This window comes from Sturnira hondurensis, unplaced genomic scaffold, assembly GCF_014824575.4.
Source record: "Sturnira hondurensis isolate 20B ecotype Veracruz unplaced genomic scaffold, ASM1482457v3 Scaffold0010128, whole genome shotgun sequence".
Lineage (NCBI taxonomy): Eukaryota > Metazoa > Chordata > Mammalia > Chiroptera > Phyllostomidae > Sturnira > Sturnira hondurensis.
Genome location: NW_028082759.1, coordinates 13,170,370 through 13,197,253, shown reverse-complemented (window position 1 = coordinate 13,197,253; position 26,884 = coordinate 13,170,370). Strand labels below are relative to the sequence as shown.

General features: G+C 50.1%; 2 protein-coding genes across 4 annotated transcripts in view; one reads left to right on the top strand and one right to left on the bottom strand.

Annotated features, from left to right (window-relative positions):
* ARHGAP10 (Rho GTPase activating protein 10) overlaps positions 1 to 2,620 on the top strand; it is a 243,242-nt gene extending 240,622 nt beyond the window's left edge. For both annotated transcript variants that reach the window (XM_037058430.1, XM_037058431.1), the window contains exon 23: positions 1,906 to 2,620. In XM_037058430.1, the coding sequence (XP_036914325.1) occupies positions 1,906 to 1,994 (89 nt within the window). In that variant the 3' untranslated portion in view covers positions 1,995 to 2,620. The remainder of the gene's footprint in view (positions 1 to 1,905) is intronic.
* Positions 2,621 to 8,785: 6,165 nt separating this feature from the next.
* NR3C2 (nuclear receptor subfamily 3 group C member 2) overlaps positions 8,786 to 26,884 on the bottom strand; it is a 294,312-nt gene continuing 276,213 nt past the window's right edge. For both annotated transcript variants that reach the window (XM_037058428.1, XM_037058429.1), the window contains exon 9: positions 8,786 to 11,354. In XM_037058428.1, the coding sequence (XP_036914323.1) occupies positions 11,199 to 11,354 (156 nt within the window). In that variant the 3' untranslated portion in view covers positions 8,786 to 11,198. The remainder of the gene's footprint in view (positions 11,355 to 26,884) is intronic.

Genomic DNA, 26,884 nt, shown 5'->3' with positions numbered 1-26,884 from the left:
TGCCAAATCTCAGTTACAGAAAGAGTGTTATGGTAGATAAAATTTGGTTTCTAGTCCTCTTACTATTCCAGTGTGCCATGATTTTTGGTGATTTGAATGATATGTGACTCTTCAGATGCGGATATCGACTTTGCACACTGAAACAAGGGTGCAGATTTTATTCACGTCTCATATTCATACTCAGGCGTTTCGGAGCTGTGCCCGGCTTGATATTTCACAGATTCTCTGGTTGAGTGTATGTCTTTCTCGTTCCTGATTTCTTTTTTCTCTAGTCTGGCTCATGATGGGATTCGTTGGTTGCTGTGGAAACAGTGATGTCATGTGTGGGTGGAGCTGCCCGAAGGAGTTCTGGGAAACAGAACCTTGGATCCTCGGGCGGGGGGGGGGGGGGGGGGGGTGGGGTGGTTGATTAGCCAGAATGTTGGGAGTACACAGAATACGTCAACACAGTGCCTAGCTGTATATTGTCAGTAATGCGGCATTTGCTGGTGGAGTTTTTTTTCAGAAAGCAAGTTGTCTTTTAGGAGAGATTCCCCTGTATGTGTGATATGTAATTCGGAGGGACTCCTGATAGTGTCAGAAAATAAACGACAACAACAAACCCTCCACGTGACAGCATTTTGCTCTGTGGAGAAATTTTATTTGTGGAGTAGCTAGAAGGCAGCGCGTTTCTGTGCGGCCGTAATGTGCATCTGGGCAGTTTTGCCAGAGAGTGTGGTAGCGTGGCTGCCCTGCCCCAGGCCTGTTGCGTGTTGGCATGCCGTGTTCGGAAGGGGATGCGGAGGAGGCAGCACTGAAGCCCACCCCTCTGAGACGTGGTGGTGAATATTTGCACCATGGGGTTAGATTTGTCTGGGAGCCTCAGAAACCCCTCCCACGGTGCTGTGTGTGAGATTTGTGCCCTGGGAGGGGGTGCATCTATTAGGATGCATTTCTTTGGGGTGACAAAACCCGACACAGCGGGTGGCTGAGTCGTGGAGGCGATGAGCACACACAGTGGTGCGTCTGAAAGTGGAGACCCTCTGGGTCGGCCAGTGCACACTCCCCCAGACCGCGGCATTTCCACCTCTGCCGAAGCGGTCTCAGCGGGTGGATGGCACACCGGCCACCTTTCCCTGTGGGGTCCAGTGGCTCTGCAGGCTTTGGGGCCACACTCAACCCCAGCAGAAGGGAACGCTTCCACCTGCGTTCCTTTTTTTTTTTTTTAAATAGGGGTGAGAAAAGTTTTCCAGAACTTGTTCCCTAGTTTACCTGCCCTCGTGTCTTGATAGCCAGAATGGGGTTACAAACTGACCTTTCACCTGTCACCCACAAGGTCTTAGACCAGTCTGAGCCCCCCTGGGCACAAGGACCCCTCCCTGGGCCCTCAGACCCTCGGAGGAGAGTCAGGCCCTCCGTCCAGGCCAGGTCTGCCAGCGAGGGAAGGGGATGGTGGTGTCTGACACCGGAGGCTGGAGTTCTCCGCCTCCACAGTCCTTAGTGACTTGCAGGGGTTCTAAAAAAAAGTGTGTGTCTCCTCACACACATATGTACATGCAGCTGTGTACACACACACACACACACAATGTGCACAGATACCAGCATCTCAGTGTGTTTGGGAATAAGAAAGGGTGATAGCAGGTAGCTCTGCATTGTCAACTCTGGGGTGGTTCTGTCTGAGATCAGACCCAGGCGTCCACTTTCTGTGTGACCCCGGACAAGGTCCTGAAGATCTCTGTTCATCATGTCCTTCACCCTGAACCTCAAGGACATCCACGAGATTGGTGCCCTCAGAGCCGTGCCTGGTGCACGGAGGGCCCCGTTCTCTAGGGGCTGAGCCTTTACGATGCACAGTGGCACAGCGAATTCACGGAGAGCGTGAGCTTGGGAGCATTTGGGTAAAAAGTGGTTTCTCTTCCCTTTCAGTACAAACCTCGAGGGAACCTGGCTGGCTAGAAGGGACTCTGAATGGCAAGAGGGGGCTGATTCCACAGAATTACGTCAAGCTACTCTAGCACCTGGCCTGGAGGGGCCCCACCTGCACCTACACCTGGGCACCCACGGACCTCCCTGGGGGCCGAGAACTAACTTCTTCCTCCCGGGCGGACACTCGGGAATTACAGATCACGGGTTGGCACTCCAAGGGTGGGGGTGGGGGGGGGACACACTGCCCAGAACTGCGTAGGTCTGTGGAGCAGGAGAAGAATGTCGGGATTGACAGAGTGGACTTTGCATTCGTTGAGCCCCGGGACTGGGGGCTGTTGAGTACCAGACTCCAGAGTGGGAGAGAAGGCGGCCTTCTGCCGGTGCGCTCCTCACCTGCGGCTGCACTGCTGGGCATCTGCCCACCCCCTTGCTGCTGAGACGCTAATGGTACGTGTGTGGTGTTTGCTCTCAGCTCCGACCACAAGCTGCAGAGGGGCCACAGCCGGGGTCCGGGCAGTGAATGAATTGGTCTAAGCCCACAGGTGCTCCTGCCCACATGGCCTCCTTGAGGCCCCTGTGCACTCTCCCCCAAGAGCACCGTCCTATTTATAAAAGGCCTCTCTGTTCGGTGTTTCTCACCTGTCCACTCTTTCCCAGTCACTGCCTTTCTGCCCCACGGTCTCTGTAAGTGAAATAAAATATAATTTACTACATGGTGTGTGTCCTAATGTGGGGAGATGGTGGAATTGCTTCCCTCTGAAATGTGTTAGGATTTGCCAGCCAAGGGTGGAGGTGTGTCTTCTGTCGTCTGGGCCACAGGCTCCCAGGTGGAGTTCCTTACCGGGAGCTGAGTTTACCTGCCGCCATCTGTGTTCCTGGGTGGGGGCAGCCTGAGGTCCTGGAGGGCTTCCCCAGCCTCCTGAACAGGCGCTGACCCTGGGGCCTGCTGACCCTGGCCGGGGCAGGGCTGGGTGCTACAGTCCCATGGTGGCCAGCTCCCCTGAGTGTAGGACGCTGTCCCCATCCTCACCCCCTCCCCTGTCTCACTCCAGCACCCCCACCCCCTGACTCCCCCCCCCCCGACCCCGCCTGTTATTTAGGCCTCGGCACTAAAATCTCTTCTTCCGGGTTAAGGTGGGCTTCAAGGAGGCAGGCCAGGTGTTCAGACCGGTCTCGGAGGATCCTCGGCTGTGACCCTGCCCGCAGTGGTGCTCGCAGGCCAGGTGTTCAGACCGGTCTCGGAGGATCCTCGGCTGTGACCCTGCCCGCAGTGGTGCTCCCTCGTCCCTGATCTGGACCCCCTGGGACGCAGAATTTACTTTTAGGGGTCTGCTCTGGGCCTTGTGTGTTTCTCTTCCCCACAGGAGGAGCCTGGCAGACTTCTCGCCAAAGAACGTCACAGGAAGAATGTGTGTGTCACCCCTTTGCCCAGATGACTTGGTTCCGGAGCTCACTGGTGATCAGATATGAAGTCGCTTTACCTGGACCTGTCTCCTGTCAGGTGTGGGTCAGAAGGTACGGAGGAATGGGCCTGCTGCAAGGTGTTCGTGTTATCCATACAAATAAGGATGGTCTCAGTGAAGCAAAGCTGGTAATATGGGACTGTGGGCCTTTAGAGGAGTCCAGGGCCACACAACAAGAACCGGTGCTGTGCCTCGGGCCAGCTGGGCTGGGGGTGTGGGTGGCACAACCCCCAGTGTCCTGTTATCTGAGGTGTCATTGTCTGCCCATGCTGGCCGCTTTGGATGTAAAAGGGAACATCAACTTGGATCATGTTCCTGCCTCTTAAACAAGGATGCCCTGAGGTTTCGGTTGAAATGCAAGTAGTATGTCCAGGATGTAGTACATGCTCAGCTAACAGGGCTGCTGGTCCCTGTGTTGGTGCGACTCTGAGTGGAGTGTCCCTTGCATCCGTGTTCTGGAGGATGGCAGTGTGGTGGTTGGGAGGCTGTGACAGCTGGCTGCAAGGGCTGTTGGCCGCCCCTTCCCGAGGTTTCCCAGAGAAGAACAGGGTGGTGGGGCCAGGCTCACTGGGGTCTTCAGGTTGCGGAGCCTCCCCAGGGCCTGGCCCAGGTAGACTTAGTAGTGGGATCACAAGGTGTTCTCTTGCATTGGCATTTCACCTTCATTTCCCCAGGAAAGCGAAGAGGGGTGTTGCTTTCTGTTTTTGCTGCTGCCTGGGTGTGGCTGATTGCAGACATGTCCTGAAGGTTGTCTGAGCAACTGTCCCGCCTCACTCTGGGCTGCAGCCCTTCACCCCGCCCTGGTCCCACACCAGCTGCAGCAGCCGAGACCAGGTCTGCAGCTTGGGCTCCTTCAGAGGCATGGCAGGCGGTTGGGGTAACTGAAGGCAGGTTTTGTGTTTCCTGTGTGCAGTAAGTAGGCTGGGGGCCTGCGTCTGAGGGTGTCACCCAAGTGCCTGCCCTGGTGGTGTCTGCATCTGTGAAGGAGGTGCCGGGTGAGAACAGAGCCAAAGCGCCGGTGGGGGCTGCACCCCTTCCTGTGTCGGAGCAGAAACATCTGCAGTTGAGGGTGTGTGTGTGTGTGTGGGGGGGTGGGCGGAGCAGTGCATTGTCCCTGCCAGTGATGGGTGTGCAACTCGCTCTTTCCCTACAGTGACGGAATGGAGCCCGCCTCACAGAGGAGACAGTTGGGGCGCTCCGGAGCAGAGCTCTGCCCCAGCTCAGTCAGCCCTCATGGGCTTTTTCTGCGGCACCAGTTTGCTTCTAGGGCATAATGGCTGTCATGGGTTGAATTGTAACTTCATCCAAAATTCCTGTGTGGAGCCCTAACCCCAGTGCCTCAGAGTGTGACCTTATTCCTGAATAGGATTATTGCAGATGTAGATAGTTCAGATACGGTCAGTATGGTTGGGCCCTAATCCACTGACTGGTGTCCCTGTGGAAGAGGGACGTTTGGACACTGAGACAGGTGCACATAGGGGCAAGACGGCATCTCAGGGCCGAGGAGAGTGCGCCGGAGCCAGTCCAGTCCACAAGGCCGTCGGAAGGAGCCGACCCTGCTGATGTCCTGTGCTCTGACTTCCAGCCTCCAGACTGAGACCAGTTTCTGTTGTTTACCGCCGTTCCTGGCACCTGGGTCCAGCAGCCCCAGAAAACCAATACGGTGGCTAAAAGTATGTTTCCAGTTCAGAGCAGCCAGTTTTGAAGTCCTCTTCTCACTGTTCTATGTCTCGGGGACCTTGGGCCTGTTCATGTGAGCTCTTTTGGCTTCAGTTTCCTGTGAAATGGAGAGACCACCACCAACCGCCCTGGATGCTGTGATGAATGATAATGAATGTCCAGTGCCGGGAGGGGTGCGGCAGAACTGCGGTTCAGTAAATGGGGACAATGGGAGAGGGCAGCCGCAGGGCCCGGTGTGGGGGGTTAGTCTGTCCCCCTTCTCCCACCCGATGCTTCTCTCCAGTCCCCCCCCCCCGCCCCNCCTCCTCCCGCCCCCCCCCCCCCCCCCGCCACGCTCCCACCAAAGGTCATTCCTGGCCCCTTTCCTCTGCCCAGCATGGTTTGGTCTTTGCCTTCCTTCCCCAGGGTACCCTTTGCCTCTTTCATTTTGGCCTTGACTTTGTTGCCCATTCACCTCAGTGCTGGGCCCCTTCTCACCTTCTCGCTGGTTCCCCCCTCACGTCCGAAGGCCATCTGGGTGACACCTTCCTCAGCCAGGTGTTTTCCGTGACTCTCTTTCCTCCCTCCTGTTGGAGGTATCATTCCAGGAGCGTGTCTGCAAGCAGCTAACCTGTTCCTACTTCTGCCCGTGTCTCCTCAGCAGCTGGTCAGCACGTTGGCCTGGCCTGGCCCACTGTCCCACGTGGGTAAGCTGGCATGGTGTCCCAATGCTTTAGTGTCTGGCTCAAAGTATCTCAGGCTTCTGGTTGGAAGAACACCTTGGCACATTCTTTCCTATCATGAGATCAACTTGACTGGGAGGCAGACTTCTGCTTTTGGCCCCAGGCAGGAGACCTTGGCTTCGGGTTTGGGCTGCAAAGGCACAGGATTCTTTCCGGCAGCCCAGTGCCATGTGTTAGTGTCTGGACTGCTCCTTCCTTGGAGGGTTTAGCTGCTTGGAGTGGGAGGAACATAGCGTGACGCCATCACGAGGAGCTGTGACCCTCTCTGGCCGGGCTGGCATAAAGATCTCAACAAACGGGTTTTTCTGACCATGACAATTTGGAAACCACTGTCTTGACAATGCAAATTCTATGAAGAAAATATCCGAGTAATTGCTAGTGGTAGATTGACTTGCTGACCTAAATTTCATTCCTCCCTAACCCATGCACACTCTTTGTGCGGAATCCTCCCATGCTGACCATAAGCTGGGCCTTGAAACTTGTTTCGGCCAGTGAGACAGGAGCAAACTCAGTGCTATGGGAGAGAGACTTCAGGGTTGTTAGGCTCTTCCTCTGTCTTTCCTTGAGCCTTGCTTCTTCTATGAAAGTTTGCCCAGGCTGGCCCACTGCGTGGGCTAAGCCATGTAGAGCAAAGCCATTCTAGACCAGGTGGCTGCTGGCTGACCACAGGTGCATGAACACGCCTGACTCAGCCCAGCCAGGCCCAGGTCAGCAGAACCCTCCTTGCTGACCTAAACTCAAGAGAGATAATAAATGGTGGTTGATTTAAACCACTAAGGGTTTGCTGCCTGGGGCGGGGGGCGGGCAGGTTGTAGCGAATCACCTGCTACTCTGCCCAACGGTTCGCTTTGCTCTTGATTCAGTCTTGGTGCATGCTGATCGGAATGGTCACATCTTAATCTCCTCTTATCCAGTGGTGTTTGGGACGCCGCTGTTTTCCAGGAAAAATGCACCGGCAATTGGATGACTTGAAATGGAGGTGTCAGACATACTTGCAATCAAGTCATTTAGTCTGTGTGCACTTGTAGTTCATCAAGAAGTATGTTGGAGCTGACTTTAACTTAAAAGGGTAGTAGTATTGCCTGTTTGCCTGAGGGGCAGTGAACATACAGGAAGGCGCAAACCCGCCCCTGCCTACATACACTTCCTGACGCACATTTCAGCTGCTTCGGCTTAACAGCGGTCGGCTGTGCGAGGGGCTGAGACTCAGTTCATAGCTGATTCCTAGATGTGCAGCTGGGTACTCTGGGCCTGAGGGTGCTCTTAGAAATTCTCGGACGTACGGGCATACTCGACCTAGGACTGAGCCTGCTCTGTTCATAAATGGCACCCACTTGGATCAGCGGTGCCAATCGGTGTGGCCTCTCGCTAGCTTTGGCAGGCTCATGACCTAAGATGGCTTTTGTTTAAAGTTAGGGGCGCTGCTCCCTAACAGGTCAAATTCCATATGTTTTAAGATATAAAATTACCTTCATTTATAGATGTTTTATAAAGTTCTCTACTTAAAAGTCTAGTCTCTCCAATATATTTTTCTCCTGTGCTGTTTCATGGCCTCAGAGGTGTTCCAGAAACACAGCTATCACGTGTACACAAAGGCGAATTTGTTGAACTCTCAAGCAGTCCTCTCCTTCTGGAAGCAAATGGTTTGAGTCATCGCCAGTTAAATGACAGATTCAAAAAGCACAGCCATGCACTATGTAGTGACCTTTAGGCCAATGACGGACGGCGCCAATGGTGGTGGGCCACAGCGTTGTAAAGGAGCTGAAAAATAGCTACTACCTAGTGTCATTGTAGCCATGGTAACGTCGTGTCACGGATTAGTCACTTGGCTGTGGTGATGCTGGTATTTTTACACAAACCTGTCAGTAGTGTGAAAGCACAGCACTTCCAGTCTGTACAGTGCGTAGCGCTTGAGAATGAATGTGTATATTGCGGGTATTGCGGGTTTATGTATTTACTGTATTGTACCTTTATTGTTAATTTACAGTGTGCTCTTTCTACTTCTTCCAGTCCTGCAAGCTCCATTCATGGTAAGTGGCCCAAATGGTGTATTATGTTTTTCAACTTGTATGCTGTGTTTTTACCGCACCTTTTCTATGTGTGGATACACAGAACTTTGTCGCGCTGCGTTGCAGGTGTCTGTAGTATTCAGTGCCGTGACACGCTGCTCAGGTTGGCAGCCTCAGAGCGACAGGTGTGGGTGTGCGGTGGGCCGCGGCATTCAGGTCTGTGGAAGTAAACTCGGTGAGGGTCACGTCGCCGTGAAATTGCCAAATGATGCATTTCTCCGATGTTTCCCCATCATGAAGCTGTGCATGACTATACCTGAATTGTATCTTGTGGGAAAAACGTGTTTTCTGATTTTAAAGTGAGATGATGATTGCTTGCTGCTCTTTTGTGGTTCACACTCATGAGCGGAATGGAAAGGAGTGGTGCGTAAGGAGGGCGAGGAACAGGGCTGGGGGCCTGGGAAGACGCCGGGGGAGAGAACGAGACCAGCGGCGCTGGAGGGAGTTGGATGGGGCGTCTGGTCTGCTCATGTGAGTCCTAAGTCCGTAAAATGAGCAAACGTCCATGTGGTTGTGCAGATGAAGGAGGCAATTACATAGGTATACTGGTTAGCACCTACGGGGTCACAGTTACTGTTATTAAATGTTTACAGGATATTTTCATGGACCAAATATTAATAGCGAGAAATGCATCTAATCTGTCCCCAAAGAATGTAATTGACATGTGGCGAGCACAGGTCTCTTTCTAATATGGTGGGGAAAATGCAAAAACTGTTACTGTGTTTCAGAGGTAGGCAGATGCACACGGGATGAAGATCGGAAGGACACAAAATGCAGGTGTCCCTGTGGACGTTCAAATGAACTGTTTCCAAAACAACAGGTGATTAAAGTAAAGGATTTATTGTAATCTGCTTACAGTCCTTTGCAAAGACAGACATATGTTTTTGCATAAAGATATAAATTGCTTCATTTTAAACTAATTTAGTGTGTTTTTTAATTATATGAAGTTCCGGTGAATTATGAATTGTACCAAACCAAGATTTTTAAGAGAAATACGGTACAAAAAATAAGAGCAGACAGACAATTTGGACTGGGACAGGCATTCAACAGTGAGTTTAGAATATGGCTTTGCTGTTTAATCAAGCAAAGTTACCCGGAGACACACACAGAGCCAGTAACTTTGTTAATAGAAAAAGCTGATGCAGACCATCTCCACCCCAAACCCGGTTACGTCGAAATTCTGATTTTGTAAAACGTACATCTGAGCGAGAAGCTGCTCACGTACGCCTTTTCCCCCCTAGAAACTCTCAGTCTGCATGCTGTGTATTTATACCTTCCGAGTGCGGCTTTCCTAGTGCTGTGCATGTAAGTAAGTTAGCTGTATTTAAAGACCTGCCTATAAATTAAATTCCAGAAATTGCAAATTATGTAAGAAAGACTCCCTCTGAGTGCACCTTTGACAGGTTTCCCCGGGCATAGGGCTGGTGTCTTTGGAAAGACAAGGCCATGGTGCCTGCGTGGTGACCCCTGCAGTGGCTTCCGACGCTGCCTTCTCCTGGCCTTAGGTTTCCCCAGCTAGAGCTTTTAGGTTTTGGGAAATAATGCAGTTTCACTGAGTACATGATGATGATCATCACTTTTAAAAGATCCATTTGGCCTCTATTTCAACTAATTTATTTAGTGTGATCCTATTGTTACATTCCCACAGAGAGAAGTTTTGTGATTTGGGACAGAGAAAAGCCATGAACTGCCTCAGTGCGGAACAGATTAAGGAATTACAAATTTTAGTGCCACTGTCTTGCTCGTATCATCTGTAGTTCTTTCCCCCCACAAAACTGTTGCTGTATAAAATTTATTGTTAAAACCTACCTTTTAAAAATGTAAAAACCCTCTAACGAGTGTGCGGTCTCCACGCCGCCCTTCTGCCCGCGCCGATGCGCCTCGTCCCAGAGTGTCCTGCGAAAGCCTGCGTGTTCCCGAGGCCGGGTCTGGGAGCAGCCAGCCCCTCCCCTGACCAGGTGGGAGCATGTCACCTTTCACAGACAGAGCGAGTGCCTGGAATTTTTTTCCCCAAAGGAGGAAATTCCATTTTTCTGAAATGGGATGAGACTATCTATGCTCGCTGAGCCCTTGCGTTTCCAGGCTCTGCTTGCCTACAGCTGATTCTGCTTCTGGAGGAACAGGCAGTTGTCCGAGAGCTGCGTGCTCGCGGGGCCTCCTCCCACGTGTGTGTCTTTAAGGGGTGCCTTGCAGCACCCAGACACCGCAGCGAGCGGTTCCCCGACAGCAGCGGGGCAAAGCGGAAGCCAGAACCCACGCTGAAGTCCCTCGAACACCCAAGACCCTTGAACACCCCGCGCAAGAGACCGAGGACAAAACCAATGTCCAGGAAAAGTAGAAAGGCCTGAAGACAACCCAGGAGGCTTCCATGTGGCTATTTACAATGGGGACTGTAAAATGATAAATCAGATATGAAGCTAAAAAAGGCACAGCTTTCCCTTTCTTAAATACACTGTAAACGGTTCATTAGGCATGCAGAACATTTCACTTTACAAAAAGAATTTTTTTACCTTGTTTGTTTAGACAAAGATAGTACTTAAATAGTCTCCAGCAAAATAGAATTCTTTCAAAAATACTTCCCATTCTTCCTATTAACCACTGGTTTTTTTTTTTGTCTCATTTACAAAAGTTCCTTATACCTTATATAACTCAGGTCCTTCACAATTTATACATACAGTAATGTACAGCACAGCAAAAGACTGCAAAAAAATTATTTGTAAAGCCAACACAATAGATACTAGAAATTGAAACCAAGGCATTTAACATCTTATCCATCCTAATTGACAAACAGACCTAAAGGTGCGGAGGAACGTGGGTGAATGCCAGCCAGAGGGGGCGCTATTCCACACCGTGCTCTGTTATTCCACAGCGAAAATCTGTATAGCTTTTTTTCTTTTTTGTTTTTTAAATAACAAAAGAATATTAATGCCCCATATAGACTATACGTTTTATGTGCAAACCAAGGGTAAGCTTTAAAAAGTTCGTTAGTCCTTGAACCCTTTTAAAACAAGCGAACGATACCAGAAACTACATGGCATAGTTAAAACTTCCGTCTGTTAAAATATCAAAATCAGAGAGTTATTGACTAGATATGGCTTTTCATCCAGAGGATCGGGGACGTGTTTCTAAGCGCTGGGGACCGGAGAAGGAAGAGTCCTTTCCTTTCGGCCGTCGGGGTCTTGCCAAATCCACACCTAAGTGCTTTCCCAGCTCCGAACCCTTGATATGACTTTACAGTGAGAAACTGCTGAATGAGTGTGAATCAACCATCCCATGTTAAAGATATGATTTCTTGGGTCCTTCGTGGGTGTCGACTAACACAGGGAAACTTAAGGCAAAGCTCTGTTGCGACGGGTCCGTCACTTCCTGTGGAAGTAGAGGGTCTTGGCGTTCCCGGATTCCACCTTTGGCAGCTGGTCGCTGATGATCTCCACCAGCATCGCGGGGAACTCCACTTTCAGGGCCTGGGACTCTCGGAAGGTGTAGAAGCAAAACTCCAGCAAGTCACTCCCCAGCTGCAACACAGACAGAGAGGGGCCATGACACGGAGGCCTGGTGCCTGTCCCCGTCCCAGGAGCACTTGGCCTCACCGCTCTCCTGTCGGTTCAAAGAGCAGCTTTCAGAAACCCGGCCAGGAAGTCACGTCTGGGATGCCGTCTGATTAGTAAGTCATCTGTCCTGGGGGAGGGAGAAGGGTGCTCACCCTTCATGTGATAAGCCTTTCACACAGAACAGACCCAGCCAAGGGCTGGGATGAGACACAGCAGCGACCGTGGGGCCTGTGACCGGGTCCATGAACTGCTCTCTCAAATTCTACACGTGTGAACTGGGTGGAGCGAGCGTGTGCACACACCTTTGGGTACTGGGATGGGCCTTGCCAAGGGTATAGGGTGAGCTGGGGTTGGAGGGACAAGACAGCACTCCTCCGCTGGCAGGGCCATGCCTCCTGTAGGCCTGGCTCAGCGGGCACATCCGCCACCAGTCCCCCACGCTTCCTGCCCTGACCTGGTGGCAGGGCTCATCAGACTCCTCGCTTGATTTTTCCCCAGCTTCATTGAGACAGTCGGTTTATAATCAGCATATAGCATTATATAATCAGCACCTAAGTTTTAAGTTGTAAAGCGGTTGATTTGATATACTCACATATTGTGAAATGATTAGCTAGCTAACAAACACCTGCATCACGTCACATGATTGCCATTTCTTTTTTTTTTTTTTGGTGGTAAAAAGAGTACTTCAGAGATGCTCAGGAACTTTCAAGTATGCTATAACCACCATGCTGTGCCTTAGACCCCGGAACTGTTACCAGAAACGTGTGTGCTTTGCCGGGCCTGTCGCCATTTCCCAGCCACCAGTCTGCTCTGTTGCTACGAATGTGGCTTTTCAGGTGCCACACATGAGTGAGGTCATCCGTGTTTGTCTTGCTCCCTCAGTGTGCCTGTCCCTAGGGCCCATCCACGTTGTCGCAGTGGTGGGGGACTTTCTCTCTCATGGGGGAACGACATTCCGTGGGGTGGGCGGCTGCTATGTCCTGATGTGCCATCTGCTCTCATCCCCTCCCCGCTGCAGGCTGACTGAGAGAATGAGGCGGGCACCAAGGACGACTCTGCCGTCTCCTGGCCTGTCCAGCCATTCTCCCTGCTCACCCCCTGGGAAACGGGTCACCTCCTGTTCCTTCAGGTAAAAGGACAGTAACCCACAAATGCAGAATGGCCTTACTGGTCGCTCTTCTATGTCCTAGGAATATAATTTCAAATCACCAAATACACATTCTGAGTTTTCTTTCGTTGACTACACTTTTGGTCATTTCCCACTGTAGTACACTGGCAGGATTAATAGTACATGTTGGAAAAGTGATTCTTGTGAAGGCATATCCATCACTACCCCTCAGGGTTTCCTTAAAAACTCAGTGAGCTCTAATTGAGCAGGTTAGTGAGTAACAGCGTGGTGAAGGCCTTCGTTACAAAGCAGGAGTGGAGATGTTGCTGGGAGGAGCAGCCGCTGCCTCTGCTGGGGGCTGCACCTCCCCCTCCCCCTCCCCGGGGGCAGGGGGGGTATGCAGGGACTGGGACGGGCCAGGGGGCTGAGGCTGGAGATGGGGAGACAGCACTGGCCAAGGCCTCCTCCGGGCACCCCACCCCGGGCACCCCACCCCGGGCTGGCTGTGTGAACACGGGGCCTCTGAGTGGGTCTGCTCCCCAGGGGTGTGGGTGTGGACTGAGCGCACTGGCAGGGGGGGTGTGCATCAGGCCCAGGAGCGCTGCGAGGGCGGGGCCCTGGGGTGCTCTCCTCCCTGTGGCCCCGGGATCCTTCTGTGAGGTTTCTCAGAGGGACAGAGTTTACTGAGCCTGCTCAGTCATCTTCCTGGAACTCGGCCCCCCTTCTATCAAGTGAGGGACAGCAGAATTTGTTTTCTGCCCTCCCCAGAAAAAGGATTCTTAAAATAGAATTGAGATGGCAGGCTTCTTAATTCTTTTTTTTTTAAGGTGGCAGGCCAGTGGCTGTGGAGCTAAAAGTCCCACTGGGCCCTACTCTTCCAGCGTGGTGCCTTGCCCTTTGGTGGGGGACAGCAGGGCCATGGGAGCATCTGTGTGAGCAGACTCGCTGACGTCTGACACAGGTCACCTGGCAGGGCTGGGGCCACCCAAGGGATTGTGTTTGTAAACAGGCAGCGGTGATGCATGTACAGTGGCAGACGCAGAGCAGATCCGTTCATGACCATGAGGCAGCGTGCCCGGGGCCGTCTCTGTGAACCTGCTTTTGAGGACAGGGCCCAGGCCTTCCCAGTGCCTCTGTCTGTAACTCCCTCGTGCATGTGTTCTGGGCACCGGGCATCACCAAGGAGACAATCAGGGGCTCAGCTGTTTCTCCTCACAGGTTGGCTGGGGACAAGTGTCCTGGACACCACTCACTAACCATGCATGTGAGCCCAGGACTGGCATTTCCGCCCACCTGTGTCCTGTCTTCCACAGGCCGAGAAAGGAGCTCGTTTCCAGCCATAAGCTGATACCCAAGACTTCTGTTTATGTAAGCGCCTTGGCCAGAGGGATGAGTGCCTTGCTGGGAGGGGGGCTTGGCCAGGAGAGGTCTGTGACTGCCTGTGGCTAGGACAGAGATAGAAGCAGGCTTCTGCTTCAGAAGCCTGCTATGCCCACCGGCCCGTGGGACAAGGCCGAGAACCTTTGCAGGATTCAGCAGGTTCTGAGCCAGTGACTGCAGTTGCTAAGGTCAGGGATCACCTGTGACAAGCAAGGCCAGGTGTCCCAGGTGTTTGAGGGTGGAGTCTGCAGGACGAGGAAGGACCCTGGCCCCACTGGAAAGCACAGGCCAGGAAGGAGAAGCTGCAGGTGGGTGCTGGTTTGCAAGTCCGACAGCTGTGTCACGGCCAAGTGTCTAACCCCCATGCTGCACACAGGCGCAGCTGCCTCTGAGGTGTCAGCCTGGTGCGAAGCTGTGGCACATACAGTGGGACTGGAAACCAGGGCACAAACAGGTACAGTGAACATATCCTCACCGACACCATCCCCAACCCCTCAGGCAGTATGGCCACTGGGGTGGGCAGCATAAGGCCAGGCTGTCGTCACAGCCTGCAACAAGGCTGTGCATCACTGAATGACCATGGAGGTTTCTACCTGCTCCCGGCAAAGTCAGAGCCCACCCGAGCAGAGCTGGGTCCTTTGGGCCTGCCGCGGTTCTGAGTGATGGGAGCCAGACCTGCTCAGAGGCTGCTTTTGAAAGGGCATCACGTTAAGTCAAGTCCGTATGGACAGCCCTCTAGGGAGAGTCAACGAGTTTTCCTGGACACTCACTCGGCATGAAATGGTTTTCAAAAATGTCGCTCGTCTCTTCAAAGGGTGTGAGTACTGGCTCACTCTACATGTTCCCCTGGTTCTTTCATGGACTGCCCCCCACTCCCTGAAGTCACCCTGCTCCCAGGAGCACCAGCCTGAGGACCCCTGTTCCCCTCTAAAGTCACAGATGCTATATTTTGTCTTTGATTTAATTGCCAGCCAACCAGCCAGGGGACACCGCTCCTCCTTCCTGAGGTTCCCATCTCTGATCGGTGTAACTTTCCCTTCTGTAGCTGCTCAGGTGGCCTGCAGGCTCCCAGAGGACAGGGGGCGCCACGCACCCCTCAGCACCCAGGAGAGGCCCGTCCCGTTCGGCTGCCCCGGTAAGACGATCAGCCCACACTCCTGCCTTGCTCCCGAACTCTCAGGTGGCCAGGAAAAACTTCCTCCAACAGCACTTTTTCAGGGCAGTGTGTTGCTTGTCTTAATCAAGGAAGCAAAACAAAACCTGGTTAGTGTTAACTGTCGAGTGGTTGTGTGGATGACAGTATCCTCCATGCAAAATAATGGTCAGTTTTAGTCCAGAAGCTCGACCACTGCAGGGTTACGTGGGCGTCTTCGTTTTAGTGACGCTGAGTAAGTCATTCAGAACTCAGTGTGGGGGAGCTACCCCTTCTTCCATCTTTTTCTTCAACCTGTTTACATCGGGTTTTAACCAGATTTTGTACGCACGCCCTGTGGCGGGCGCCCTGAGCCCCACCCCTGCTCTGTCCACAGAGGCATGGGGTGGGAAGGAGGTCCGGGCTACAAAGATGGATCCCTGTCCTGCTGGCCTGTCAGCACAGATGCCTTAATCTTAAGCAACGAGACAAAGAGCCAAGCCTGCCGTCTCCATATTGATTCCTCCTGGCCTTCCCCGTAGTAGCACCAGGCTCGAGGGAGAGGCATGAACACACATTATAATCAGTGGTGAGAGTCCCACTCTATTAGGAATCAGAAAAAGTCGTGTGTGTGTTCTGCACACAGGGCCTCTGTTGGGGCCCCAGCAGCCCAGCAGGAGGCTCAGCCGCACCGAAGGAACCTCGCAGGCTCTGCCAGTGCCTTTCTCCTATTCTCTGTACGGAGTGACCACGGCCTGCGCGTGGCCGCTCCCCCAGCCCCACTCTGCCCTGGTGCTGTGCAGGGGGGTCTGGCACTGCTGTTTCAAGGTTACAGGACCACCCGGCAGGGACAGAGCACCGGATGGTAGAGCCTCCGTGATGCAGGGTCCCACCTGTCTCTGACAGTGTGCTCATTCCTCCTAAGTTATTTGCTGGCTCCAGAGCTCTTACCTAATTAGGATCAAGCTTTTTACTGGGAAAAAACCTTGTGCGGAGGTTGGAAGCTTAATTTCCAAAGAGGAGAATTTTAGCTGCGAGGATGGGGTTGGGGCAGAGAGGCAGAGCTGCAACGCTCCATCCTGTAACAGGAACTGAAGTGGGCGGCAGTGACTTCAGAGGGGTCAGTACACCCTGCAGAACCCCCAGCAGTGCGGGCCAGCGTGCAAGACGCCTGTATTGGTGAGGTGGGCACCCCTGCTTTTCTCAGTAGGACATGACAGCAGTGTGGTGCAAAAGCCCCCAATTTACTTGTAGCATTTGTTTCTGCACCCAGAAAAAAATGTAACCTTTAACAGCACGGTGATGCCACCATTTCCCTGTGGATGCCCTCTGAAAACCCAGCTCACACTGTCTGCTCGGCACTCCAGGAGAGCTCTGCTTCAGAGCTGAAGGCCTCAGAGATGGGAGCAAGAGAAAGGGGCTGAAAGATACCATCAGGAGTGATGGTGGCAGAACATGGGTCATGCTTTTGGCCTCCCCCATCCAGGAACGGAAGCTCCTCTGTGGGGTCCAGCACAATACTGAGGACCTGGAAGAGGCCTGCCACCTGTGTGCCAGGGACAAGCAAACAGACCTCGGTATGAGCGGAGGGCCCAGCAGAGTGCTGGCCTGGGCAGGCACCCACAGATGAGAGAGGAACTGCAGGAGTCCCCTTCCCAAGGGGAAATGCCACCATGCTGTCGGAACGAAGGAAAAGCCCTCAAAATGAGATTGGATGCAGCAGAGCCGGTGAGAACTTCACCAGCACCACACTGCCCCTCTCTCTCCTCGGCACCCAGAGTACTGAGGCAGGACCTCCATGACTGGGAGGAGGAAGACGACTGGGAGAGAGCAGGTAAGCCTCCTGCTGACCTTGCTGAGCAGCAAGTGTACCCAGGACTGTCTGGGAGTACCATGCCTGGGGAGCCCCCTACTCATCTGCAGGCACCCCCACCCCCACTCTGTGGCTGGCTCTTTCTTGTACTTCCAAGTGTGGAGGCAAAAGCAAGAGCCAGGAAAATTGGCCAAGGTCAATGGGCCAAGGAGAAACCACAAACCTGAGCTATAGCGCCACCTTCTGGGAAACAAGAGGTTTCTTTCCAGTGAGTCAGTCTGGTAAGAACCAGAAGACATAAAAGCTTAAGAATTCTGCCACAAGAGGGAGCAAGACCAGAGTACCAGGAGCACCCATACAAAGGCAGAAAAACCCCAGAAGGTCAGCACCAATGGACAGAGTAGTCAAGGAGGCGCCTGCTACTCCCACGAGAAAGCAGCAATGCTCAACGACACAGAATGTTCAACATCAAGGAAGCATCACCATCAAAAGAGCAATTCTCTAATATGTTGAGTTCAAAGGCACAGAATTTTGTGATCTTGCTGATAAAGAATTCAAAACCCCCGTTTTGAAGAAACTCCATGAGCTACAAAAAGAACTAAAAGACCAGTCGATGAAGTCATGAAAAAGAAAACGACTGCTCTCAGGGAGCCGGAGAACTCAGTGAGTGAAATGGCAAATGCAATGGCGAGAGCTACCGAGGGGTAGCGCCGTGGACATACAACCAGTGAGTAGGGGACTTCATCCCAAGGACAAGTATCAGAATAATCGGGATTCCAGAAGGAGAGCAGAGGGTGCCAAGTCACAGAACTTACCCACTTGGGAAGTGAAGTGAGCATCCAGGCTCACGAAGACCTCGTCCAAAACACATTGTAATGAAACCCTCAAACGCACCACAGATGAGAGAATCAATCCTCAAGGGACCCCGGGGGGAGAAATGACAAACTACAAAGGAATCCCCATCAAGCTATCAGTGGATTTCTCAGCAGAAACCCTATAGGCCAGGAAAGAGGGGAATTAGATATTCTGAGCATTGGAAGAAAAAAAAAAGCATTGGAAGAAAAAAAAAAGCCAGCTAAGAATACTCTGTCTGGCAAAGGTGCCCTTCAGCTACGAAAGACAAATACTTTCCTAGACAAACAAAAGCTGAGACAGTTCATCACCACCAGGCCTGCCTTTTAAGAAGTTCAAGCATTCTTCAAGCTGAAATGACAGATGCTAATAATCGGTGACATGAAAACATAGAGATTTAGGAAACTCAAATTCTGTAATAGGATGTGTGACAAAATTCAATGGAAAAAAGACTATTAAAAATAGCTGCAGCTACTATAACTTGCTAAACGCACAATATAAAGAGGTAAATAATAACATCAAAGGTATAAAAAGGGGACTGTAAAGGTAAAGCTTTATAGGTGCTAGAAGTTAAGTTGCTATCAGGGTACAATGGGCTGTTGTCTATGGGATGTCTTGTGTCCGCCTCATGGTGATCACAAAGACAAACAAAAACTGTCCGTTGCCTACAGGAGATTCACTGTGGGTTTAAGGATATACATAGGCCATGAAAAGTGGAGGTAAATATACTACAAAAAATCTACTTTGGCTCCCAAACAGTAACAACAAAGAAGGTCCATATATAATGGTAAAGGGGTTGATTCATCCAGAAGATGGATTTGACAGTCATAGTTAATAGAGCTGGGAGAAGCAGACACTACAGTAATAGGAGTGAACTGTAATACCCACTTTCCTCCAGACAGAAAACCAGCAAGGAGACGACTTGAACCAAGCATTAGTCCGAATGCCCTGTATATGTAGAACAGTTCATCCAGCAGAAGCAGAATACGCATTCTTTACAAAACATTCTCCATGATACAAAAAACTGGACACAAAACAAGTCTTAGTACATTTTAAAAAGCTATAAACCACAATGGTAAGAAACTATAATGCACCAAGAGGGAAGCTGGAAAATCTATAAACATGTAGAAATTAAATACACTTCCGAACAAGCAATTGGTCAGAAGAAATCAAAAGAAAATATCTCAAAAACAGCATAGCAAAACCTATGGGACGCAGGAGCACCTCTGAGAGGGAAGTTTATAGCAATAAATAACCTTAACTTGTCACCTCAAGGAACTAGGAAAAAAAACAAATTAAGCCCAAAGTTAGCAGAAGGAAGGAAATAAAAATCAGAGTGGGAACAAAACAAACAGAGATACCAGAAAAAATAGCTAAAATCAGAAATAGGAGATATGAGAATTGATACTATAGAAATAAAAAGGATCATAAACTACTATGAACAGTGAGGCGCTAACAAACTGGATAACCTATAAGAAACTGATAAATTCCTGAAAATATACCAACATGCCAAGACCAAATCAGGAAGAAACAGAAAATCTGAACAGACCACTAATGAGTAGGAAGATTCAATCAGTATTCAAAAACTTACCAACACAGAAAAAACCAAACCAGCCCCAGGACCAGATGGCTTCACTGGTGAAATCTACCAAACATTTGAAGAATCACAACATCAGTCCTTCTCCAAACAACTGGAATAGAGGGAACATGTCCAAAGTCATTCCACGAGGCCAGCATGACCCTGACGCCAAAGAGAACAAATTCAACTAGTGGGATACATTAAAATGAATGTATATGTAGCAAAACAAACAAAAAAACAGCAATGGGAGAAAATATTTGCAAACTATGTATTGGAGAAGGGGTTAATATTAAAAATATACCATGAACTCATAGTTCTAACAAATAATCCAACTAAAAATAGGCAGAAGAGTGGCACATTTTTCTACAGAAGGCATACAGTGAGCCATCAAGAGGTGCTCAGCGCCCTTGATCATGAGGGAAATGCAAATCAAAACCACACTGAGAGACCACATCGTACCTGTTAGAGTGGCTGCCATCAGGATGAGAAGTCAGTGTTGGCAAGGCCACGGAGAAAAATGGGGCCTCGTGCCGTGCTGGTGGGCACACAAAGTGGTTCAGCCACCATGGAAAAGAACACAGAGGTTCCTTGAAAAGTTGAAGTACCGTATGATCCAGCAAACTCCACTCCTGGGTGTATAGCCAAAGGAGAGGAAAACGGGACTGGGAAGGAATGCCTGCACTCCCATGGTCAGTGCTCGTGGTGGCCAAGGTGTGGAAACGGCCTCAGTGTGCATCAGCAGACAACTGGGAAGAGTGATGCACGCACAGTGGGGTGTTACTCAGCCAGGAGAAAGAGGGGCACCCCTGCTCTTCGCAATAACGTGGACAGACTGTGAGGGCATTATGCTGAGATAAGTCAGAAAGAAAATAGACAAAGACAAATACATGCGATTGCTTACAGGTGGAATCTCAAAAAGGCAAATGCACAAAAGCAGAATGGTGACTCCCAGGGGGTGAGGGTATAGACTTGCAAACTAGTGGGTGAGTCCTCGAGATCCGACAGACACCACAGTGACTACAGTCAGTCACGCTGTATCACAGACTTCAAAGTTGCGAAGAGACTAGATCTTCCCACCACCAAAAAATGGTAATTACGTTACATGATAGAAATGTTAGCTAAATGCAACAGTGGTGATCATATTGCTAGACATTGTATAACTTAAATTTACATGCTTTTTCTGTCAATTATATCTCAATAAAAGAAAATACCATCAGAAAAATAGCTAAGAAGACTGGTTTGTAGTAAACACTCACCGCATTTTATAGCCCAAAACTTAACAGGCTAGCATGCCTGTGGGTCAGTAAGTTGTAGGCCTATACAAACATTTGGGGACAAGGACTGGTCTGCACGGACAGGGGCCATCTGGATTCAAGTGTGTCCCCGGAGCAGGAGATGAGCCTCAGCAGGGCTGGGTTCGCCGTGGTGTGAGCTCTGCTGCAAATTCTAGGTACCGGGAACCCCAGCGAGTGTGTGGCCAAAGCCAGGGCTCTGGGCTGGAATCGGTGCCTCTGGCTCTGTTTCCAGAAAGGCCCAGCTGCCTGATGGAGTGAGGGAGACGGGGCTGGTTCTGGCCTGAGAAGACGTGGCTGCTCAGCATCGCATGAAAAACCGAGGGCCTCTCTGAAAACGCCCCTGCTCTCCATCCGTTAGCATCTGGTTGTTATCTGAGATGCAGTGTTTTGACTTGTTCTTCGTCACCACTTTCATAACACGTTCAAAACCAATTACTGGTCTCTAGTCGGTGACAGACACTTCATCTTCAAAATATGCTCTGTGGATGCTGTACTAGTAAGCAAGATGCATTCAAGTCCCTTCTTTTTTCTGCATTTAAATGTATTTAATTTCCACACTGTTTAAGTCTCCTTGCATTAAAAGCCTTGCTCTAGAACGCAGCTCTGCCTTCTTGTGAATAAGGTCTATTGTATGTGTGAAAACCCCAAAGAAAAATGACACAATGGAAAAGGAGAGCGTGGAGCTTTAAGATAAAGGGGTAATGAGAACACTGCTGAACAAAGGGATTCTAATGAAAGGGTTCTGTCTGTGAAAGCCGTTGGCATGTTACTGTATATAGAAGTATAAACTTTTCCTAATTTTGCTTCCGATGTTTCCTAGATCCTCCTGGCAAAGGTACACTACACTGAGCAATGTAAAAATCTAAACCTTTTACGTTACCAACTTTAATATCAGGTTTAATCAAGGGTAAGCAGTTAAATCCTTATTTCAGTCTTACAGCAGCCTCTTCGGATCCAAGGACCTGAGACCCGAGTGACCTAATTTAATCCCTTGATCCTATGATGCTATGCAATGAACTGGGCTGGCCATGTATGGCTTGCAGGCCAAATGTGGCCTGATACCTGTTTCTCGGTGTTTTCATTTTTGTTTGATTTTTACACTAAGCGGCTGAAAAAAATGAAAAGGATAGTATTTCGTGACATGTGGAAATTACATGAGATAGTTTTCCTGGGACTCAGTCATGCCCATTCACTTAGATATCACCTCTGGACGCATTCTCGCCACAGCGGGGGGCCCAGTCCACGGGGCCCACAAAGCCACCGTCCTTTCAGGGGGAAAATCTGCTGGGCCCTGGATCAGAAGCCATACCAGGGATTTAGTAACAATATAAGGGAGAACAGGTTATGGTTGTTTATTAAGATATATAAATCACTTATAAGATGTCTCTTGATTTCAGAAATAGTAAATGTAAGGAGAAAAAAGTCTGAATCAAGAGAGATGGTAGGAGCCAGATTTCCAAATATTATGCAGTGTCTCTGAGGCATCAGGAAATGCTTTAGAAAGAATTCTCGTACACAGAGGGTTGAACTAGATAAGGGGACTGTCTAGCTTTAAGGCTCTGGAATCTGTCAATCAAGTGGGGGGTGGCTCTCACGCCTTCCACTTTTGGCTGTTCCCTCAGGGGCCATTTCTCTTTGATGCCATCGTCCCTGTGGGCTGTACCCATTTGCAGTTGATTCTCATGATTCATGGTAGTTGCATTCTATAAAGTCCTCAGAAATGGTGACTTCACCAGCGCTAATGCTTACCCTTAGGGAAAATAGGGTTAGGTGTCCATGTGGTACCGATGACAACATTTTCATTAACGATCAATACCTCGCCTAGTTTTCTGTGTGTTTCTGGTTAACGACGCCTTATTTTGTACATTGCTGATTCCCTAATGTTGAGCTCCCGTCCAACAGCTTGATAACTCAGGCCTGAATGAAGCTTACGGAACATGCTCATTTTTCTCCATAGAACACACCACAGCCTTCTTGCTCTTAGGAACACAAGCTCGTGAGTACTACATTTGGGGGAAATTTAAAACAGCAAAAACACAAGAAATGCGGCACTGAAAGACTGTGAGGCGCACACTTACCATACGAGAGCCAGAACAAGGGAGACTGTCACCTTGTTGGGCCTTAGCTGGGAACCTGCACTTTGGGTGGCTCAAATAACTCTCTGCACCGGCCCATGAATACCGGTCAAAGTGCTATGAGTATTAATTTGGGGGTTGCAACTAAAATTTAACTAGTAGGCAAATTTGTAAATACAGAATCTGCAAATAATGACTGAGTGTGTGTGAAGCCACTTCCTAGTCCCTTGAACCATGACCTTGATCAACAAAACTGATTAGTGGGCACCTTATGGGCCTTTGCGATGTCAGTCATTTAAAATGATCCACCCAAGTCCAAAATGGTGCTTAAGATAATGTTCCTCTGACTTCTGGCCAAGATGGAGGCATAGGTGGAAACACGACGTCTCCTTGCACAACCAGCTTTAAAGACAACAAAGTTTCAGTAACAAAAATGCAAATAAAACACAGAAAATTGAACTGTATAGAAGTCCAACAACAACGAACCATTCAGCCAGACCAGTAAGAGGGAGAGAGTCAGTGGCTGGTGGAGCCTGGTCAGGCAGGAAAAGGTGGCCGGACCTACCCAGGTGCTCAGGCGGCGGTTGGCAGATCCCAGGTGGGGGATTGCGATGGGCAGACCCAGTGGGGGAGCAAGGTGGCTGGCTGACCGTGGTCACACATTCACACTCAGATAAACCAGGTGAAAGAGCGAACAGTGAGACAGACCATGCAGGCTAGGGCCCCAGTGACGGGAATTAAAGCCTAAAATCACCAATTGGAAAAACTTTTGGGGTTGAGGTGCTGGGAGAGGCTCCCAGGCTCACAGAGTTTTTTGGAGAGGCCCACACACCCAGGAGTTGGCACCAGGAAGGCCCGGTTTGCTTGCAGGAAGCAGCAGAGGGGACCGAAATCCAAGAGAGAGCAGAACAAGCACCACTGCTCTCTCTTTGACCCCGCCTCCACATACAGTGACACAACCCAGCTACTGGGCAGTCCCTCCCTGGTGAACACCTAAGGCTCCACCTCTCATACATAACTGGCGTGAACAAACCAAAACATTATGGCTCAAGAAGAACAGCTAAAAGCCCCAGAGCCCATACTTCTAAGTGACCAAGAGGTAGCCAACCTATCAGATGCACAAAATACTGGTGATCAGGATGCTCACAGAACTGGTTGATTTTAGTTACAGAGGAACAAATGAAGGCCAAACTAAGTGAAATGAAGGGAAATGCACAGGGAACCAATAGTGATGGGAAGAAAACTGGGACTCAAATCAAGGGAGTGGACCAGAAGGAAGAAAAAAATGACCAAACAGAAAAGGATGAAGAAACAAGAATTCCAAAAAATGAGGAGAGGTTTAGGAACCTCCGGGACATCTTTAAATGTTCCAACATCCAAATTATAGGGGTACCAGAAGGGGAAGAGGAAGAGTGACAAGTGGAAAACTTACTTGAACAAATAATAAAGGAGAACTTCTCCAATCTGGCAAAGGAAACAGAATTCCAGGAAGTCCAGGAAGCTCAGAGAGTCCCAAGGAAGGTGGACCCAAGGAGGAACACACCAAGGCACATCATAATTACATTAGCCAAGATTAAAATGAAAGAATTCTAAAAGCAGCAAGAGATAAGGAGGCAGTTACCTACAAAGTACTTCCCATCAGACTGTCAGCTGATTTTTCAAAAAAGACCTTACAGGCAAGAAGGGACTAGAAGTATTCCCAGTCATGAAAGGCAAGGACCTACATCCAAGATTGCTCCATCCAGCAAAGCTTTCATTTAGAATGGAAGGGCAGAAAAAGTGCTTCTCAGATAAGGTCAGTTTCAAGGAGTTCATTATCACCAAGCCCTCATTATACAATATGTTACCTTTAACATAGGTAACATATGTTACCTTTAACTCATCTAAGAAAAAGAAGATAAAAAATATAGACAGTGAAAGGACAGCAAACTCACAATTATTAACAGCCACGCCTAAAATAAAAGCAATCTAAGAGGACAGCTAGATCAGGAGCGGAACCATACAAATGGAGATCACATGGAGGGTTAGCAACGGGAATGGGAGGAGGAGAAGGAGGGAGAAGGTACAGAGAATAAGTAGCATAGATGGTAGGTAGAAAATAGGGGTGAGAACAAGAATAGTATGGGAAATACAGACTCTAAAGAACTTGTGACACATGGACATAAACTAAAGGGGGAGAATGGTGGGGGAGGGGGTACGCAGGGTGGGGGGGGAATGGGACAACTGTAATGGCATAATTGATATAAAAAGATAATGTTCCTCTTTGTTATTGCTTAACGATGTCTTGTCCCTGAAGAAATCCCTTCACTGTTTCTTTTTGTGTCAAATAAGGCCTTAGGGGTAAGGGCCTTTACGGGGTGTGGAGGAGTCTCTGGTTCCCCACGGTCTGGGTGCCCGGCCCCACTCGGGCTTTCAGCCTTTCCTACCCTTGCTTTCCCCACCGAGCACCCATCGCTTGGCGCGCCGCCCAGCCTGTTCTTCACGCCCATCCTCTCCTCCGAGCAGCACCGTTTTCAGAAGGTTCCCTTTTGCCCAGGACTGGCTGGATCGTTTGTGGGGCCCTTTGTTTCAAGATGGGGACAGGAGGAGGTGAAGCTGGGAGGGACACCCTTCCACGGGCAGGGTCCCAGTGTAACCGACACCTAACCGACTGGGCCCCGGAGCTCCCCGGTGCAGGTAGACAGACTGAGGATCTTTCAGTCTGAGCTCCCCGGTGCAGGGCCGGCTCCCACGGGTGCTGCCTCCCCTCCGCCCAGACCCTGCCGCACGTCTGCACCCAGGAAAGGCACCTGATCGCTCCCTCTTGTAATCCTTTTCTCTACAAAGCAGGTAAAAAAAAGTGAGTAAATATTACTATTCCCCTTTGTAGAGAAAAGATGAGGTGATTAAGTGTAAATAGTAATATTTACTCCTCCTCGCCTCATGGAGATAAGAGAAGGACTTAATGACTGGACTTAGGAAGAAAGGCACTGGGTAAAGCCCGGGTATTATATGGTTATTTTATGTTGTAAGAAGAGGGATTCGGGCGGCATAAGGGGGGATTTACCGACACAGGTGTTAGACAGTGAGACAGTTTTCCAAACCTCCCTGCGATGCCATCCAGACGAGGAGGAGATTCCTGTGTCAGGCGGGAGTTAGATGTGATTCTCTCCGAGCCAGGCTTCCGGGACCCTAGTGCTGCTTCTGTATGACACACTGTTCTTCCCGAAGGCTCACCCCGTGGCGTCACACACCCCGAAGGTTCAGGTGGGAACGGAGTGCGCAATGCCTCTACACCTCCCCCGGTGAGGTCCTGGTCCCATCCCCGCACCGGCTGTGCTTTGCAGGTGCGCGGCTAACCAAACAGTCATTCACGACAAAGTCCGAGAAGTAGTTATCATGAGAAAAATGCTTTTTTATGCCCTCTGTAAATAAATTGGGATCAGAGACAACTTTAATCCTTAACTGGCAAAATTAAGAAAAACTACTGGCTTACTGCAAGTTCCTGAGAGGGAGATTTTGACACCAAACAAACAAAACTCACGAAATGGGGGAAAATACTTGCAAATCACAGATTAGCGGGCACTATCCATTACATACATAACTCCTGCAACTCAACAACAAAAACACCAAACAAAAAATGGGCGAAGAACTTAAACAGGCATTTCTACAAAAAAGATACACACACGAAAAGATGCTCAGCAGCACACGTCATCAGGAAAATGCACACCAGGCCACAACGAGATACCACCTCCCACCCACCAGGACGGCTGCTATCAAGGAGCAATTAACGAGTGTTGGTGAGAACGCAAAGAAACAGTCCCTGTGTCCTGCTGGCGGGAATGTGGAAAACTGCGGGGACTGAGTTGGGCAGTTCCTCAAAAATCTTAACCACAGAATTATCATGTGACCCAGGCATTGAAAGTGGGGTCTGGGAGACAGTATGCGTACCCGTGTTGGCTGCAGCATGATCCACAGCAGGGATCCTGCTCACCCTAACACGGAGGGAAACTGGGGTATGCGCTACAACACGGGTGAATCCGAGGGTAACACACTGAGTGAAACGAGCTGTTTCCAACAGACAGATCCTGTGTGAGCTCCCGTACACGAGCAGCCTAGAGCAGTCAGATTCACGGAGACTGGACGGTGACTGCTGGGGAGGGGAGTGGGGAGTCATTGAACAGGCAGAGTCGGTTTTGCAGATGAAAAGTTCTGGAGATGTTTTGCATAACAATGTGAATGCATGGAACACGAATTATACAGGTCCAAACAGCCAGTGAT